The 19,493-nt window shown below is 34.9% G+C and overlaps 1 protein-coding gene across 10 annotated transcripts in view; it reads left to right on the plus strand.

The window, feature by feature from the left end:
• The window catches only part of SNX13 (sorting nexin 13), a 66,334-nt gene that overhangs the window by 13,429 nt on the left and 33,412 nt on the right, over positions 1 to 19,493 (plus strand). For 9 of the 10 annotated variants that reach the window (XR_009746196.1, XR_009746198.1, XR_009746197.1 and 6 more), the window contains exons 2-6: positions 7,774 to 7,886; positions 12,711 to 12,813; positions 16,424 to 16,513; positions 16,895 to 17,016; positions 19,321 to 19,442. Coding sequence is in view for 6 of the 10 variants with exons in the window: in XM_061469213.1 (XP_061325197.1) it covers positions 7,774 to 7,886; positions 12,711 to 12,813; positions 16,424 to 16,513; positions 16,895 to 17,016; positions 19,321 to 19,442 (550 nt within the window). In the remaining 4 variants the exon portion in view is untranslated. Of the gene's footprint in view, positions 1 to 7,755; positions 7,887 to 12,710; positions 12,814 to 16,423; positions 16,514 to 16,894; positions 17,017 to 19,320; positions 19,443 to 19,493 lie in introns of those variants that run through there. The other variant, XM_061469209.1, reaches the window with a different exon arrangement.

A 19,493-nucleotide genomic window follows, 5' to 3' on the forward strand; every position in this document is an offset into this window, starting at 1 on the left:
CTCTCCAATTTAGAGATGAGGATGTCATGTGGGACAGTGTCAAACGCTTTGCACAAGTCCAGGTAGATGATAATTTTGATGTATGTTTTCTTAGGAAGTATGAACTGATACAGGTAATGGCACGAATTGGGCAGTATGGGGGAGATTTTGAGTTCAAGGAATAGGCAGCTGCTTATTGATTGGCAGGAAGGATGCTCGTGTGAATTTAACCACTACTATGGAACATGATCTTAAAATTGAAATTTCTCTTTTACTTTCAAAAAGCATGGCTGGTAGAGTATGAAGAAACCCGTTTAAAAATGTGTCCTGTGTGACACAGGACACAGTTGCAACTGTTTCTGCAGCAGCTCTCAGCTCTGGCCACAAGTTTTTAATTAGGTGGAACATAATGAGATGGCCTGCTAGATTTGACCCTTATGGAGATCGGCTGATTTAATTTATTTCTGTCTAGATAAATATTTGGAATCATAAGAAGCAGAAATTGTTCCAGAAAGGATGTTGATGATTGCTTAAATTTATTTAATGGGATCAGGTGACTTCATTATTTTTAGCCATTTAGGAGAACAGACTTTTTTTTTTTATCACTTGATAAAGATTTTGGGGGTTTCCCTACTCCCTTTGCCAATGTTTTGCACTAGCGAAACTTGAAATAGATGTAATCTGTTCATGTAGAGGCTGAACAGAGAACAGTCTAGATGATTTCATTGGCTTGAATTCAAACTAGAGTTAGAGGGATTATTTTTTCTCATTTTAGATCACCTTAGCTGATCCTGTCAAGGAATAAGCCTGGCTCCATTTCGATTGACTAAGGTGATGCAAAGTGCTTTCATTCTTTTTGTCTGTTACCTATCCATATAGCTAAACTAACTTAAATACAAGTTAGTATGGATTGTTACAAAGGAAAAAGTATCACTTTATTTGAATTGTATTAACAATGAATTTGAGTATCTCGCTTCTGCACTTAAGAAAGTGGGTGAAAATGGGCTTGCATCTCCTATTTCCCACTGTTATCTAAGATGCTCAAGTGTTTCTTTTAAACTTGACCCAGACTTCCTATCCTTTTAAACTAGATTATAATTCAGAGTAGGTTTTAATGCAAACACATTGTCTGAAAGCATGTGTATGTGTCTGTGAAGGTGGCCTCTTGTTTTACGTGATAAAATAAATTTTACTTTCAAAATAAGATTGTGTGAAATGAGGCTTTTTGTCCCTTGATGATAGTTCTGTATAATAAAATAGCTGTTAGCACTGAAAATAAAGGTTAGTAAAATGGAATTAGGAAGTGGACTTGTTTTTCATGTAGTGAAATCAGCAACGGTGTCAGAGCAGGTGTGAGAGAGGAGGAGGAAAAAAGAATAAATCTTCACTCTGGAATCCAGGCTGAATTTTACTTTTTTTTTTTTTTTTTTCCTTCCTCTTCTTTTTCTCCTCACCTGAAGAGAAAGCTTGTTGAAAATACCATTTCTGAAAAATTAGGAGTGTTAATCAAAAGACTGTTCTTTTTCTTCATGAGCTTTATTACACAAGCCAGTTATATCAAAATACAGAACATAAGTTGTTCATTTTTACTTTAATAGCAATATTCTGACTATAGCAAGTGGGCAGGTTTTAGTATTAGAATTTGTTGCTTTCTCAGTAAGTGCTGAAATTGAACTAATATGCACAATAGCTTTGAAACTTTTCAGTTACATGCTGTACTTTAGTCTTATGTATTTTAAGAAAATGTAGCAGACCTTTTCATTTAAAGGTTTGCACTTCTAAAAATGAGTTTGGTGAATAGTCGAAACAGTGCGGTAATTGTGATTCTAGAATTTAGATGGAAGGTTGTTCCCTGTTCGTAAGAGCTTTGTTACACCACCTTGTAAAAACTGTAGGGAAGGATAGGGGAAATAGATCCTCAAGGCTTTTCTGCCTCATACAATGTGAGGAGCAGCAGGAAAATGCAGACTAAATAGCTAGACGTGATTGCACTTGAATTAATCCAACTGCTAACCAGTTAAGGCAGTTGACATAGAAAGCGCATGTTGAGTGGAAGAGGAGGAGGTGAGGTAGAGAGGGGACAGATGTACTCTCGCATAGCATAGCAAAGGACTGTTCCCGGCCTCTGTAACCAGGAGGGATCAGCAGGAATACTGAATTTACAGCCAGAAGAAACTTAGTTGGCCTAAATTCTTAACTCTGAAATTGTGTAATGCTTTTCTTTATTTAGAAGATGATTACTGCATATATTTATACTTTAAGGTTACTTTGGGGGAAAAAAAATCAAAACTTGGAACAGTAAAACCAAGATAGACTCTGTAAAATTCCTGTTAAAAAATGCCAAGAGTTTTCATATGAGTGCTGCAGTAAATTGTTGTGTAGATTCACTACAATTGTTTTTGTGTACTGTGAAGTAGGAATGGACTTTAGGGTTTTGTTTTACCTTGCCTCTTTGGGCTAGGAAGGAAAGGGGAAAAGGATAAGGAAGAGGAGGTTAAAAAGAGACCTTTTAGTGATGTTAGGAAATGAGGATATGCAGAACTTTTCAAAAACCCCACTTGAACATGTCTTTCACTTGATTGCTGCAACTTTTGCAAATAGAATGTAACTACGAAGATGTTAATGGCTTATTTCACAATTGTTAAATATTTCTCTAGCAGTGTAATATAGCAGTTTCAATGCAAATGAAATTGGCATTCCGTTGCTACAACTTTCCAATTTTACTTGTCAGGCTAGTGAAGAGACACTAGTTTGAATCCTAAAATAATGTTTTTAATCATTTGACAAAAAGGACACTCACCTTAATTATAGAAATGTTTATATATGAACATGTTCCAGTTATACTCAAAATGGAAATCAAATTAAAAGATGTGTAGAATTAACGAAATTTAACTTGACACCTACTGTGTATGTAATCCTTGACAGTTTTTTTAAAATGTGAGCCCAGAGGTGACATTAAATACATTTGGCAAGACATCATATTAAAAGAAAAAATCCAGTTTAAACCACCCAAATGGCAAATGACGGTTTGCTTATCAATGTCTAGTTAGGGACATGTCAGCTGCTGTAGTTTTTTAATATGAATGGACAAATGAGCAAAGTAGTGTGGTTTTATTTTTCGGTTTTGCTATTCTTTCAATGTTCATATTATTCTGTTGCAGCTATTATATTTGAAAATAATCACAAACGGCAATCTCCAGAGGTGGTATGAGCCTGCTGGATGCTACTGGTGTAAGACCTATGCAGTATTCTGATAAAGCTTCAAGATTGACAAACTGATGATTCCAGAACCCAGTCACCTTGTACGGATGTTGTTTCTGCTCTTTCCCTATGTCCAAACTTTAAATCGTAACTACCCTGAACATGATAGGGAATTGGCAAGAGAGCTGAGTACCTGGAACAGGGGCTTCTGGCTGCAGTGGAAGGACCCTGGAACCCAGAGCCTCTTGAGAGGAAACGGATGTGATTGCTGTTTGAGGGCAGTGGGGAGGATAGAAAGAAGTGGAATACCTACTGGCTGGACTTCCGGAGTAGCAGTGGTTTTGCACTAAACTAGAAACATGTATCATATTATTAGCTACAAGCTGAAATTGACAGGACCAGTTTAAATCCAGACAACAAACCTATAGTTACACTGGTGAATCATTTTAGTGAAAGTGTATCAATATCAAGTGTATGGGCTTGATTTTTGCCTGTATCAAGCAAGGAGTTTGCTTTAAGATAGAGGCAAAGCTCTGAAAGCATGTCAGATGGATTAGGCAAACAAGAAACCTATTGAAGCTCCTGTGAAGTATAGTAAGACATAGTTGTTACTGGAGTAAATCGTTGTGGTTGATACATTAAATCTTTGTCATACTCCCATTGGTTTTTCTGCAAAATACTCAATTCAAAACTACTAAATTATGTATAACTGCATACTAAAATACAGTGGGATTTTTCTTTTCTTAAACTGTTGGTTGAAGACTGTATGGCCTAGGTTTCTAGGCAGTGAATTTTACAGATTTACATAAGCTCCTGTGTGAATGATCATGATAAGTCACATAGTCTTAGTTCAGCACTACCAGCATGCAACTGGAACCATCAAAAGGCTGCATTAATTAGGAAGCACAAGCCAAAGAACAGAAAATCGTGTATATAAGGAAAAGGTTGTTTTTTTTTTTGTGTAACACTTTTAGTAGTTGGCTGTATACTGTGGAAAAAATATTCTAGTCAAAAAAAACACCAGGTGTTGTTGAGAGGTGACAGTCTTGTTATCTGAAACATCTGGATTAAGCTCATGTGAATATTACCTTGGTGTGCCTTCTCTCACCCGATGAGCTCTTCAGTGTCTCTTTGGACTTACAGGCAGCCCTTTTCTTAAATGGCAGTTTATTTTGCTAACGCAATTCCATACTATGGGAAGAAAATTACTGTATGTAACTGATGCTATATTAGCTGTTTGCATATTTGACCTTACAAGTACACTGCAGAAGTCATTCTTTGTATTATCTCACATATGGAAGAGAAGAAGTGGTGATGGTGGGGCTGGTGTATGGCATCTGTTGTGATGGTAACCAAAAATGACTAAATGATGGAATGGTTGTGGATGTGGAATAAAGGTCCTTTATCTGTGTGCACATGTGTGGATGCACACAGTATATACCCATATATGCCTGCTACGGGATTAAGGCCTAAATTCTTCAATAGTTAGGTAACTATCCCTAGTTTCTTGAAGTTCAGTAAATAGTACTATGATAGTTCAGTTTGGATGTTAGCCCTCCCAGCATAGGCCATGTCAGCTTCTCTTAAAGAGTCTGCCAGCATTGTACCATCTCTTCAGAAGACTGGCTTGTTCTTTCTGTCAAGTAATATATGTTCACCCTGCACTTAAATAACTGCAGCAAGGCTAGACAGAGCTTCAGTAAATCTGTGAATCTTCTAAAGAATTGACATTATAAATGAAACTTATTTGGAGCTAAGTTATAAGTAGTGGGGTTTGAATTTAAATACCTGAGCTAGTTCCATACTGACCAGCTGCAGAGTCATACCTGTGTAATGTTTGGACTTTCTTTTGATAGTTCATTTTGATATTTTGAAGGGACTTTAAACAAAGTTTTAATATTTGACTGGGAGTTATACTGCTGAAGTCCTTTTAAGAACTGTGAAGCTAGGGGAAGTTTTGTTTATAGTCAGCCTAATGGGAACTATACTAATGATTTCTTTTTATTTTTTGAATGTCCCACAGTCTGTTAGGCTATAAACCACTTACCTAAATTATAAGAGAATTGGGACAGTATCTTTTGTACTTACTGCAGTCTACCGAGTTGTGCAAGTTTTAAGAAATCCTATTAAAATATCAAATGAGATTTGAATCTCTGTAGCCATAGGCTGAATTGCAAAGCTAGAGCATAGGACAAAAGGTCACTGTTTTATTTGTTAGACTTACAGAACTTTCTTTGTTAATTATGCATTCATCCAACTCTGAATATGTGTCCTGCTATCTAGTTTAATTAAGTTTTGTTAAGTCATTTAGAGTACTAACCCCATATTCAGAACTTTTTTGAATAATACCATTAAGCATACTGTTGTTTTTTTTTGACAAAAAAGAGCACAATTAAATGTTATCTTCTATGTGCATATCTTACTGTTGCTTGTAGTGCTCTGCAGAAGTTCTATATGTAGTTCTGAGGGCATGAATATGAGGGATCTTCTTTGTGTATTGAAATGTAGCTGTATAATGAGAGCTCATGTCTTTTTTAGTTAATTGTTGTATTTGCAATTTTTTTTAAATCAATGTCTTTCTGTTCCCCACCCTCTGTGCAGTTTATTTACTGCATTTGCTTATTATGAGCCAAATAAATCTTCTATTCAGTTGTGGCCAAAAATTGTTTTTAATTTACTATAGCACAGATATTCAGCCTTTTAGCTGTGTGGATTGTATTGTGAATATCATCTAATAATGCACTTTTTCACCTTAAAGAGAATTGAGTAACTTGCAGACCAGTTTTATAATTGCAACACTTTTAATTAAAGAGCATATAAGTATGTAGACAAGAGTAATTTTTTCCAGTCTCAAACACTAAGAGGAAAAAAAAAGTATAACTTCTGTCTCTTGCTAAGAAACCTTATGTAGAAAGAAAGCAGAATTTTTTTTAATATTGTTAAACTTATAATAAACTAGGAAGAATTAAATTGCTCCGATAATTACAATTTACATCTATGAAACCGTTTCTCCTTAGAGCTACAATTTTGCTTTTGGGCAACCCGATGTCTTGCTCTCAGGAAAGAATTGAAGATACTTTATGTAGGAGCCTTATTTTATATTCTTTTTCATTGTTTATAGGATTTTTGAAGCTTTTTTGTGAGGAAGTTAATTTTTCTGAATCCCATGCCTAAGATGGATTGATGTAATGTAAACAGTCACTTTAGAGGAATGAGAGAACTTTAGGCAAGCTTCTCTTGTCCTCTGTTTTAAAAGCTAAAACAGGGCTCTCCAAAAAATATGGTGTTCGATCTCTGCTTGTTTTCTAAATGTCAAACTGCAAGACTAGTTTATTTAAATGCATTCTTAGTGTTACTTGTTGACATAGCAGTTGTCTGAGTTCCCATCAGGGTGTCATTTGATCACTGGTAGGAAAGGCGTAAATTAGGCAACAAAAAAAGAAAAGTTGAGAACCTTAGAGCTAGAAGAGTTTTGATGGCCTATAAATACTTATCATCAGATTCATGCTTTTGGACTTGACTGTAACACGCTTTCCATATTGCACTAGAGACTAGATTGAATTAAATTCATATAATCTTTGTTGTCTGCATTGCAGCATTGTGAAGGTCCAAAACTATTGTAGCTTTGTTTTCCCTACCTTGCTTTTTAGATTTCCCTGCATATATGTGTATATATGAACATACAGACATATGTCTGTCTGTCCAGATAGATCAAGTGTGTATGTGTGTATATGTTTATGAATGCACGCATACTATAACCTACAGTGGCACAATAACCTGAATCTCACTGCTATTTCATACTCCTGGTGAATCCATCAGTGCAGGAAGTTTTGTCTGCTGTGTTATACAGGGTACCAGCCAAAGTCCCACCAGCCCCCCAGATGCATTTGTGGATGATTTTACGTGTACCAGGGGCTTCCCAAACAAGCCTTGTCCCCTGCTGCCAAAGTATCAGTCCTACCGGCTAAGCCAGGTCTCTTCTAGGAGCATGATGGTACCTGTGTGGAGAAAATGTATTTAAAAAATAAAACTTGAGCAGTAAACACCACCTGTTAGCCCTTTTGAGACTTGACTGGAGAAAGTGACGCTTTTTGGTCTTGCAACTGCTTTGATCTAGGGAAGAGGTGTAGTGTTCCTTGGTTGTGAAAAATGACATGTTTAGTTGTATAAAATGAGATTGTATTCATCTCCTCCTGTTTTGTTACAAAGCTTACATTTTTCTTGGAAATAGCGGAGAATTTCTCAGGGAGGAAGAAAAAAGGTATCTCAAGAAACAAAGTGCACAAAATAAGAATAGAGAAGAAAGAAATTGCACATTAAAGGGCAATAGGCAATAGTTGCATCTGAAGAGAAATGAGGAATAATATTTGATAGAAAAATGCTCTGATGTTGGCTTAACTAGACTACTAGCCTACAGCATAATTGGATAGCAATATGCTTTTAAAAAATAAAGGTAATTTTTATTCATCAAGCAAAATTTCTTTTGTATATAGTTAAAATGTCTCAAGCTTTTTAGACACAGCAAATACTGAAGACTTAAAGTTGCATGAATATCATATTAATTATTTCTTTTCCATGTGTTCTTGTTTACAGACCAGTCTTTCCATATGGGGATGGGGAAGTCTTGGCCTTGTGCTTTTTCTAGTAACTTTTGGACCCTTCGCTATATTTTACTTTGCATTTTATATCCTCTGCTTTGTGGGTGGGTAAGTATACTACTCAATGTTTTGTATGATTTACTATGAACATAAAATTTCAGTGTGTATATTAGAAAATAGTTTGCTCTGAAAATCTGAATTTATTTTTATGTAATTAATATTCCCGCAATTGAGTAGCTCTTTATGAGCAAAATTATTTTTATTAAAGTTTTCTATCAAAAGTAATTTTTTTTTTGCCATTGAATAGTGCTTGTACTACCTTTGTCCAGGAGAAAAAAAATCTGATTGAACAAATAAACAAAAAAGAGGATCTATTTCTACTGAGTGTTAGAGGACAAATGCTCATGTAAAATCAATGTTAACTTCAGTTCATAGTTTCTCTTGTCAGTTCTTTTCCCAGTACCTACGAAATTATGTCCCCTTTCATTGTAACAATCTCATTTTCCTACCTAAAATACTTGGTTCATGGGGAAGGTGAGTGGATATTTTCCTGGCTGTGTGGAAATGATGCTGTGTCTTGGAGCATCAGTTCAGCAGCCGTAGACATGTCATTTGACAGGGAGGGAGCAAGGGGGTGATGATATTACAGTCTTTAGCGCCATTATTACATCCTATTTCAGCCTTGTAACCATTAAAAATTTTATTTTTAATGCCAAGTCTAAATATGTTAGTGGGATATTCTTCCCTCGTCTCATTCATAAGATATATCTGCAGGATAGTAACATCTTTATGCTCTTTAAGACCTGCTTGACTTTTCATGGGATGTTCAGGGTATCTTTATTTTTTACCTTCCTTTGAAATGCTCTTTTAACCTTCTTATTGGATACAGCATAGTCCTGTATGTCTCCAAAAAAAAAATTAACAGAGTTTAGTGGCTAGAATTAGAGCTGTTATGCTTGGGTTTCAACTGTATTAAACTTGGAATTCCACCTCTGAGAAAGTAAAATAGTCTATTAAAGTGAGTTAAAGTAAAACTGACTTCTAAGTAAATGCTTTTGTCTTGTTAAGTCTTAATACATGTATGATTGAAGCATTTTGCTGACTGTTTTTCCAGACCAAAAGGCGAAGAGTTCATCCAAAGGGCAAGAGTTTGTCCATTTACGCTTGTTTCGTATTACCACTTCCTTAGTATCTGGAGTATGAAAAATCATGTGGGGTATCATAATTTCTTAAAAGCTTAGCCTTCCTTCTTGCTTAATTTCAGTTGCTTAGCTTTTCAGAGCTAACAGTCAAAGCAGTCCGTCACGGGATATGTCTGAAGTCAGCTACAGTTTGCCACCATGAGGCTGCCTGTAGTTCTTGAGCATGCACATTCTCAAGTCAGTTCTGATATCTCTTTGCGGTAATTCTTTTGCTGCCTTGATACATTTTTGTAGCCAGTGAACATTGATCTTCTTAGGGATGAGTTCCTCTTGTGGTAATGTATCCATTAAAGCAGAATTTGTATTCATCTCCCTAGTACGTGTTTACCTCTATACAGAGATACGAAGTCTCAGCCCTTCCCATAGAATGTCATTACTTCATTACTTCATACATGTCTCTTTGGCAAGGGCTGCAATCTGGCCTTTTTTTACACTGTTAATCTTTTTCAGTGACATGCCTACTTAAGTTTTAACATTCAGCATACAAATCCATGAGTGCTAACTAGGTCAGATAGTTTTATATCTAAATTATTCTTGCCTGCTTTTTTTTTTTTAAATTAATTCCCACGAAGTTATGCAAAATGGTTGGTCAAGTGTCTCGTAAAAACAAACCAAAATTCATGTTAAGAAGTAACTTGTTCTCTTATAGTTAGTAGATAACATAATTAATATAACTTTAGAAAATAAAAAATCTAATTTTGGTTCATGATTACGGCAGTGTCCTTAATATTTAGCATACCCTTATCTGAACTGTGGAGGAAAACAATAGTGATGCCATAGGTGTATCAACATATTCAATCTGTTTATACCGTTTCACTTCTGTTATGTGCTATTCAGTTATTTCTTCTTGATATACTCTGAATTGTGTGCTTGCACAGATAGCTTGTAGAAAGTGAACTATTGATTGCATGCGTGGAAGGGTACTGAAACCCTTTGTGTATATGGATAAAAGCTCTAAATTGGAAGTTCTTGTTTCATTTTGTGTTGTTTCAAGACTGATTTATAAAATGCTAGTTCTTTTGATTTTTAGGACACCTCTCTTTTATTCAGGATCTGAGGGATTTTAGGGAACTGAGTTCTTGCCACCAAAAGCAGGAGGCAAAAGACAAATGTTGTTTAACCTGTGTTGCCAAGGCTATTATAAAGTGTTAATATTCATGAAATATTTTTCACCTCTACTTCAAGTACTGGTTGAAACCCCTTATACTGAGTGTTGTGCCTGTTGTTTACCATCTGCCTTTTCTTTGTGCTGTGGATATTTCTTTATCTTCTTCCCTCTTTTCAGTCCTAAGGAAGTGAAAGAACAATGATGTGAATTGCAGCTCTGGCAACAGCTTTAGGCTTCTGGTGTGAGAAATGAAATTTCTTGGACCATCAACTGCTTTTCCATTTAAAGGAATTGGCTCTATCATCAAAAAGCATATTGATACTTAATCACATCTGTATATATGTGATTGGTTGCCTATATTGAAGTTTCTAATTGCTGACCAAATAGGTGGTGGTTCTGAGAGTGCTTTTTGCCTTTCAGAAAGCATTCAGCTGAGGCTGTTGCTTTTCAGACTTGTGGGGGGAGAAGTGGTAGATCTGTAGTATTCATTTTCCTGTCTTTCATCTTGTGATGTTAATCTGTCCCTGTGCAAAGCTGGTCATAAATTAGTATTGGGAAAAAGATAGTAATAAAAATATAAGTAAAATATAAATTTCTCCTTTTTCTGCTTTTCATTTAGAGAAAAGACTAAAATGATTTCTCATTTGCTGTGTTGAATATTCTCTTGATGAATTAGCCATTTACGGTAGAAGCTTCTGGTTAGCTAACAGAAACACTGAATGGTCAGGTTATGTATCCTTCTCTAATGCACACAAGGTTTTAATCTAGAGAATAAAATATATTACTTTCTGCGATAGAGGCAGAAGCTCCTAGCATTTCTAGTTTAGAAGTGAAAATACATAAAGGCATTGAAGAAGATGAGCATGTATTTAAACAATAGCATATTAGAATATTAGTATTTTTAAATGTCATTGGCTTTAAAAGGGTCAAAATATTCAAGAGACAACAGATGTGTTATCTATCTCTAGTTATTTCTAAGGCTTAAATCCTGTTGAATGAAAGAAGAGAAGCACCTTTCCTGTCCTTGCCTTCTCCATTACCTCCGAGTTACTGGCATGTATTTGAAGTTAAAACTATGAACTAAAAGGCTTAAAAAAAAAAATTAAAAAAATTAGGCTTAAAAATACATATATAAAAATGCATTTTGGTATACTGTTTTCTCTAAAAGAAAACTAAGGTTTCTAATAGAAAATAGATAACAAAAAGAAAACCCTAGCTTTTTAATAGTTAAAATCCCCCAACAAAACAACTCACCCCAAACCAAAACATTAGTTATCCTTTAAGCATAGTGAAAGTAATACTGAGATTTTTCTAAGCAGGTTTTTGCCCTTGAACTCAATTATGGTGCTACTAACATCATTGGTGTTAAGATTTTAAAGTTATCTATAAGTATCTGGAGCAGAAGAGCAGTTAGACCTGCTTTTATTTTTTGTTCTCATATGTAGAAAAACAGATAAAGCTGGATGTAAGGAAACCAGAGTATCAAGTGAAATTTTATTATCTATTACCAAGTTATAATTTTGTGTAGCTTTTTTTTATTGTTGTTGTTGCCTTGGAGTTGTTACCTACCTGCTTCTGAATTACTGAACCTCTGGAGTACATTGGCTGATTCCTGGCTTGGGAATCAAAACCTTCAAATCAAAACCTTCATATTTTTAGCTTGGTTGACAATTTTATTCTAATCATATAAATAAGAGTATTGTATATCAACAGCAATCTATGTTAAAAAAATGTATTACTTCCACACATTTCAAACCTGACATAACTTTGCGAGTTCTGTGGTAACAAATGTTGGTCAGCTCTCCTTTAAATTGAATGCTTTGAAATTTAGTAAAAATCTATGCATATTTAGTCTCCCAAGGCTAGTCTGAGCAGCAGTAACTTCATATTCCTTTTTGTTTTTTTTAAATGTTTGGCTTTTTAAAGGTTACATGTTTTGATTATACTATAATTGGCACAGCCTTTAGGTTTTTATCTATTTCTTAGTAAAACCAGTTCTGTGTTTATGTTTTAGTACCCTAGTATCATAACCCGTAAACAAATTACTGCTGTTGTAACAAGGTTGAACTTTTTGTAATGGTTGATTTTTCCTTTATGCTTTCATTATATCGTAAAGAAAACAATAATAAAATTAACTAATAATAAAAGTAACTAATAATGAAATTAACCTATTTAACTATAAGTCGTAATTTAAATATCAGTGTAGAATTGTGAGGGAAGAAGTCAGTGCATTTCTGATCTAACATTCTTTTAAAATAAATGGTCCAGGAGAGCATTTATTTAGATTTTTATATGCTGATTTAAAACCAAAACAAAAAAGGCACCAGAAAACTCTAGCACACCAAAAAATTCACAATCCCCCAAAAACCAGCAGCTTGGGTTTGACTTCAGTTTTCTTCTAGGTTTATACCTTGAGTGTGTTCTTCTGTTGTGATAATACAAGGCTGGGAAACTTTATACTTAATATTTTGTCAGTTGTTTTGAGCTTCATGTGACACTGTGAAGGAGCACTGTACTAGGAGAGTAAACAGTGAGAATTGTTATTTTATAACTTGTTGTGAAATATTTTCTAGAGGGGGTAAAAGTTTACTTGTTCTGCCTGGTATTTCTTTTTCATTTTAGGGGGTTTGTGGTTACTCTTTTATTTGGAAAAAGCAACTCAGAAAAATATCTTGAGCAGTGTGAACATTCATTTCTTCCTTGCACATCAGTTGGGATCCCTAAGGTAAGGAGAGCTTACTGTTTTTCAATTCTAGATCAGATTTTATAACTTTGAATATTAGAATGATGTTAGAATCAGTGTTACTCTAAGGACTGCACCCATTTTCCAGGATAAAAGAATCTGCTTTTATGTTTTGAGTCAGCTGCAGTGTGCAAGTAAAATGCAGGATTTTTCCTTTTGGAAATACAGGCTTTTTAAGCACTATGGGATGTTTGTTTCAAATATTGTTTCGGGCTTCATTGTGAGAAATGAATTAAGATGTGATTTGCTAATATTATCTAAGAGGGAATTATTAAACCATTCCTTTACAGACTCCCTGTGTGTGTTGGGTTTTTTTGGTGGGAGTGATAGCTCCTCCTTGCCTTTTCTTGTAAGATTGTCATGATTATTTAGGATTCTTCTGTCACTGGATCTGTAGTCGCTCCAGTTTTGATTCTTTCAGTTGTCTGTGTCAGAAAGTTGCTTGCCTAACTATGAAGTTTAAACTGTAATAAAGTCTAGATTTACAGTACTTCAGGGATGTAGAAGTTACCATCTTTGGCTGTCTTTAAGACAAGCAAAAGTCTTGCAAATTCATAGATAAATGTAGAGCAGCAGTGACATCCGCCTTTCAAATTTGTAATAGCCAAGAGGCAGAAACTCTAGGAATTCCTGGTTTATGAGCCAGTATATCTTGGCAACTTGGAAGTTTAGATATGTCTTGGCCTAATCCATTTGCAGTCATCAGAATAGAGAGAACACTTTAACCCAGAGTTTAAAGTGTTTATTCTCACAACTGTTTTTACTGAAATGTCCTGCCCTTTCTTAGCTGTCAGATCATTACAATTCATGTTGTCTGTAAAGGGTGTGTGTGTTTAACTTTATCTGTAGGACATAGAAATCTATTTTGTGATTCAGCAGTATGTTTTTTAATCACAGACCTTTTTTTGTCAATGGTTCATAGCTCAGTTGGTAGGTGACCTTTTCACATAAGATTCCAATCTGTTGAGATAAACCTGGAACTTACGTATAAAATAACCTATAAAGTAATATCACTGATCCAAATGAAAAATAATAGTTTGAGGCTGAAAAAGGGCAACCAGGTAACGATTCTATTCTGCTAATGAAACCTCATTTTAGGGGACTAAGGTTCTTGATGTTACATAGACATTAGTGCTTAAATGGATTGTGGAGTATTGCTTATGTCTCATGTTTTGAAAGCAGATTTACTAGGTTTTGCGTCTTTTAAATTTCGGCTACATCGCTGAAACTTTTTATTATGATATTGTTACTTTTTGAGCTTTGTATGTATGTATGCTCTGGTTAAATAAAAGAATCATATGTTGTGGTTTGGTTGTTTTTTTTAATTGTGTTTTGGTTTGTTTGTTTTGGTTTGTTTTTTTTTTTTGTTTTGGGCTTTTTATGGTTTTGTTGTTTTGTTGTTTTTTTTTTTTTTAATCCTTGCCAGTTTAGTAGTTTGACTTCTGATTTGAGTGTGGATTATTGACAAATCACTCTTCTCAAGTGACCTGTTTTGGCTAATCTCTGCATTTAAGTTCTGCGCTATGAAGGTACTTATTTTTAGTTGGCTCACCAAATAGTATTTGAAGTTGTTTTCAAAGTGAAATCTATCTTCTGCAATAGTGTTTCGTATTTCTTTTTTGCCACTGTATTAAAAGAACATTAGGTAGTGTAGCAGAGCTTTTCAGTAGCAGTGCAAGAAAAAAGCAGTCCTAGCCAAAACCAAATATATGGTTTGCTTGGAATCCCTTTTTTGCCATTTCTGTATTAAATGTCTGCTAAATTACCTTTATTGGAAAGTAATATTTTTTAATTTTTTTTTTCCATGTTTTAAAACCCTTGTGGCCCTAAGGGGTCTTGAACTGCAAATATTCTTTCAAGTGGCTAGTGTATATGTTATGCTTCTTCCATGATCCAAGTATGAACTGAATTTTCCTTACTATGAAATTATTTTGTGATACTGTTTTTTGAGAAGTAATTTGATAACGTAGGTTCTTTTTAAGAAGCTCTTTTCCCCAAAGTCAATCAGAGTTTTATTGATTGTAGAGGTTTTGGTTATTTGGGGATGAGAACCATGTTACAGATTGATACAGATGTTTTAAGTCCTCTGTGTCTTGCGCATTCAAGAAATCTGTGACTGCAAGTATGCAATTTGGGAAATAGTGTTAGAGTCCAAATGAGGCATTTTTCATATCTAAGAGTTACCAAGCATAGTTTCAAGAAAGGACTTTAAACATATCTGCTAGTGCTTTTTATTTTGCAGCTGGGTTTCCAAATGCGGCTTTATGTATGCAGTTCTCAAACTGCAAACAATATTTACAATTTAACAATTGTAAAATTTTACAATTTAGGCTCTTTTCACAATTTTTTGGCAATTTGAACTTTACTGTGCTTAGTAGAAATATTTAAACATGCCATTCTGTATTGTTTTGGTAATTTTAGCGCTGTCAAGACAAAATATTTTGCCAATTCATTAGTGTATAACTGGGAGTATTTGAATGACTCAACATTATTCATTTTAAAGTAGTGTTGAACTGTCCCCTTATCTTGAAAGTTTAAAAATATACAGATTTTTCCAACATAATACTATTTTTGCATTGGGATACAGAACTGGTTAAGTAGAAAGAAGAGGAATGTTTTCTGGCCTCAGGTATTTCACTGCCATTCACTTTTAACAGGTTTGAAGGAGAGCTACTTAGGAAAAGCCATGTAGATTAGAAATACTGGCTATATGGTTTATAATTTTTTCATTTATGGTTTTTGCCAGTTCTTCTGTGTTTCCAGTATAGTCATAACTTTCTCTCTATATCAAATAATAAAATAGCTTGATTTATTTTGAATAATAGTGCGACCTATTTAGTCATTATTTCTGTGAAAATAAAGGGATTTATTGCAGATTTCTTCTTAAGTTTATAGATTGACACTGCATTATTCCACTTAGAGAAGCACTGATAAAGGGTATTTTTCAGTGTGTCACTTGCAAAAAGTCTGCTCTGATGAAGTTGTTATTAGAGTTAACTGCTCTGAGTTGCATGTCCTGCTATAAGATATTTTACTCCACCATCAATTACATTTTAAAGACTCATCTGCCAAGTAGTGATGGTACGAAAGAGTAATTTTTCTTCTGGCATATTCAGTAAACTGAAATGGATGAAGAAATTGAGAGGCAAAAACCCCAAACAGCTGAACAATTGTATTATTTCCTTCTGATTTAGTATTTTAGCAAGCTTGCTCCTTTACAGTAAACAGGTAAGAAGTAGGTTTTCAGGTTAGTTCCTCACCATTATTTACTATATAGTGATATTGTTGCTCAGAGAGGTGGTAGATGTCCCATCCCTGGAAACATTCAAGATGGTATTGGACAGGACTCTCAGCAACCTGATCTAATTGATGATGTCCTTGCTCATTGCATTTGGTTGGACTAGATGATTTTTATCTCTTCCAACTCAAGCCATTCTATAATGCTATGATTATATCTTTATTACTCTCTACATTTCATGTTATCATAAAGTCATTACTGGAAGTGTGTACATATGTATATATCATGAACAGTAGAGCTGATTCTTAATTATAGATAAAACCTGTAGAGTTACATTTCCTAATCTCTTTCAAGTGCATAGAAGAAATGAAACGCGAAGCCAGACCAATTAAGATTGACAGAAGACTGACGGGTGCGAATATAATTGATGAGCCTTTGCAGCAGGTAAGTTTGGTTTGGTTTGTTTTTGTTTTGTTTTGTTGGGGTTTTTGTTGTTCTTTTGTTTGGTTGGGTTTTTTTTTGTTGTTTTTTTTTTTTTTATGGGGGGTGTTTGTTTTTTTGGTTTTGGTTGTGTTCCCCCCCTGCCCCCAGTAGTGACTGTGTGGTAGCCAAGTACTTGAGATACAAATACAAGTTGAGAAACTCTATTATATTTAAGAGTATTATGCAAGTTGCATTGTTTCACTCACAGTTTCGTAAGGGTAGGGGGTTGTATGGTTCACTATGTTTTAATATGGTTGCTGTTGTATTATCAGGCACAAGAAGCTATTTTTTGTTGTCGTGTGTTCATTAGTTCATCTTCATTTTTTTCCTTTCTGATTTCAGGTAATCCAGTTTTCTCTGAGAGACTATGTGCAGTATTGGTATTACACATTAAGTGATGATGAATCGTTCCTTCTGGAAATCAGGCAGGCTCTTCAGTATGCACTTGTTCAGTTTTCTGCCAGGTAAGATTATCTGTATTTATGTCAATACACTGCCTAAACAAGTGGACACATACCTCTGTGGGATGTATGGTAGTAGATAAATGATTGAGTTTATCTATTAGCTAGTTCAGAGCATTTTATAGAATATGTAAAATTTTAAGATCATAATCTAAGAACTACAGTCTTCTGCTCGTCCCTTAAAGAATGAATGGAGATGATCCTTGTAGTCATGGTCTTTTTCAAAATTTAGATGTCTGAAATTAGTGAATTTTTTTTTTTCCTGCAACTTAAGCATGGAGTTGCAGTAATCTGCACCTTTTTGTATGCAGGTTTGTTTCATAAACAGCAGGGCTATTCCAAAGGTAAATCAATAAGACAAATAAGCCTTTAATTCAAACATCTCTGTCAGCTCTGATAACTTTTTTAAAGTGGCATTACTCCTCAATATATAAGAACGATAAGTATTTTTAAAGGAATGGTAGTCTGGGGAACAAAATGATATGACATGTATGTAAATGATTTTTTTCAATCAGGGTTGATTCAGAAGAAATGGATAGTTTGTTAATTGTCCAATGTTTTTTCTGCTATTTAAGTAAGTAGTAGGAAGTCAGGAAATTCATCTGGGAAATTATTTATCATCTTTAGTATGACTTATTTCTCAGCCCAAGTACCACATGCCTTTTTATCTGTCTACACGTTTGTTAGGTTTGATTTCAGGTATTCATCCACTGTGCTGATCGTTGTCTGTTTTCTCTTCAGAAGTGTTTGTGGGTCACCTAAATGTAATAAACTTAGCAATTTTGATGAGTTGCTGTTCCTCCCTCTGTTACTTGAAAATATAAATCACTGTGCATTTCTGGCAAGGTCTGAAACAGAGAGCTAGGTTTAAGCTTGAAAAAAATTATTATAATAAAATCTTACTGATTGAGAAATAATGGAAAACCTTGGAAATAGCGAAAGCTAGGCTAAATAAAATGTACATTGCAGCAAGCAATCCAGTGCTTGCGTGAAATGGACCTGGCTTCAGTGTTTTTGTCTATTTGGCAGAGTTACTTCATTGAACAGGATCAAGCACTGGGTTTGTGTCAAAGCAGGTCAAGTTATAGCAAATTTGATTTTATTTTTTTTCCCCTACAGTACTATAGCTCTTCAAAAATAGCTACTTGTTCTGTGCAGTTGTATTGTTCTGTACAATGGGTTTCACAGGGCTGCAGCAGTTGCTGTTATTAAGAAAAAATGATGTAGTGCAATGACTGTGGTTGGATAGAGCTGTAGTAGTCTTAGTACCATCATCTGGGTATATTTCATATACCCAGTGAGCTTACGGAGAGAATGAATGCGGTGGGATATTGTGGGGGTTTTTTTTGATGTTTGTTTTCCTTGTTAGTTATGCCTTTGGGAGATTGATGTAATGCTGCCATCTAGTGCTGTTGTGTGTTTCATTGACTGTGTGGACGGTTTGGATTGACTGCCCTTTGGGACATCTCTGCTTCTTATTTCCCCATCTAGATTTTGCAGTAGGCTTCCCTCTCTTCCAGAGCTCCTTATCCTATTCTCTGTCTTTAAGGTGAGGGTGAGAACACAGAAAAGGAAGTGTTGTAGAAGGATTCTGCTATAACAAAGTGGAGAGAAGTCAGGTGGAATATTCAGTGGAATCCTTAATGCAGGGTAAAGCCATCAGTAACGTCAAGCTTTGTTAGCCTTTTCATTTTGTCTAGTAAGGCATGAACATCATCGGAATCTGTCTGTATCTTCTTCATACCACTGAGGAAATAGTTATATGAAGATGTAACTGTGACTATTCTCTGACAACTAACCTGTGTGCATTGTTGGAGATTAACAAAAATTACCCCTTACACAAGCTTGTGGAACCAGTTGTTGATAATACTAGGTCACTTGTAGTTTCAGGAGAAACATATGTTTTTTCACTCGTGTGTACTGCAAATTCAGAAGACAACTATTTTGTTTCAGTGCCTTCCAAAACAATAGGAAGTACAGTTGGAAAAGACCTGGGGAGTATTGTAGTTTTAGGTTGTAGACTGTTTACATCAAGATTTTTTGCAGATGAATCAGAACACTATTCCAGATACTAAAGTTGACCTTAAAAGTAATTCAAGCATAAATATTAATATGGTGCGAGAGTGGTATTTTACAATATTTGATTTGTTTTGAGTGGATAGGCAATTGGGAAGCAGATTTATTTATTTGCTTTTCCATGTTTACTATCTGTGTGCCTCTTGGCAGGGAGGAAGGGCAAGTAGAAATTTATTATTCTTTGTGTTCAGGATAAAGAAATTAATTTTCATGCATGTCCTTTTCCAATAGGTCAAAGGAAACAGACTGGCAGCCTTATTTCACTACACGACTTGTTGATGACTTTGGCACTCATCTTCGAGTTTTCAGAAAAGCTCAGCAAAGAATAGCAGAGAAAGGCGATCAGATGAAAGGTAACGTAATGATGTAAAGATATTTTTTATTTAAGTCTGAGTAGGCAGGTG

The sequence above is a fragment of the Pezoporus flaviventris genome, unplaced genomic scaffold (genome assembly GCF_033815535.1).
Source record: "Pezoporus flaviventris isolate CSIRO_AGI_PZ_B2104156 unplaced genomic scaffold, CSIRO_AGI_Pfla_v1 ptg000055l, whole genome shotgun sequence".
NCBI classification, from domain to species: domain Eukaryota; kingdom Metazoa; phylum Chordata; class Aves; order Psittaciformes; family Psittacidae; genus Pezoporus; species Pezoporus flaviventris.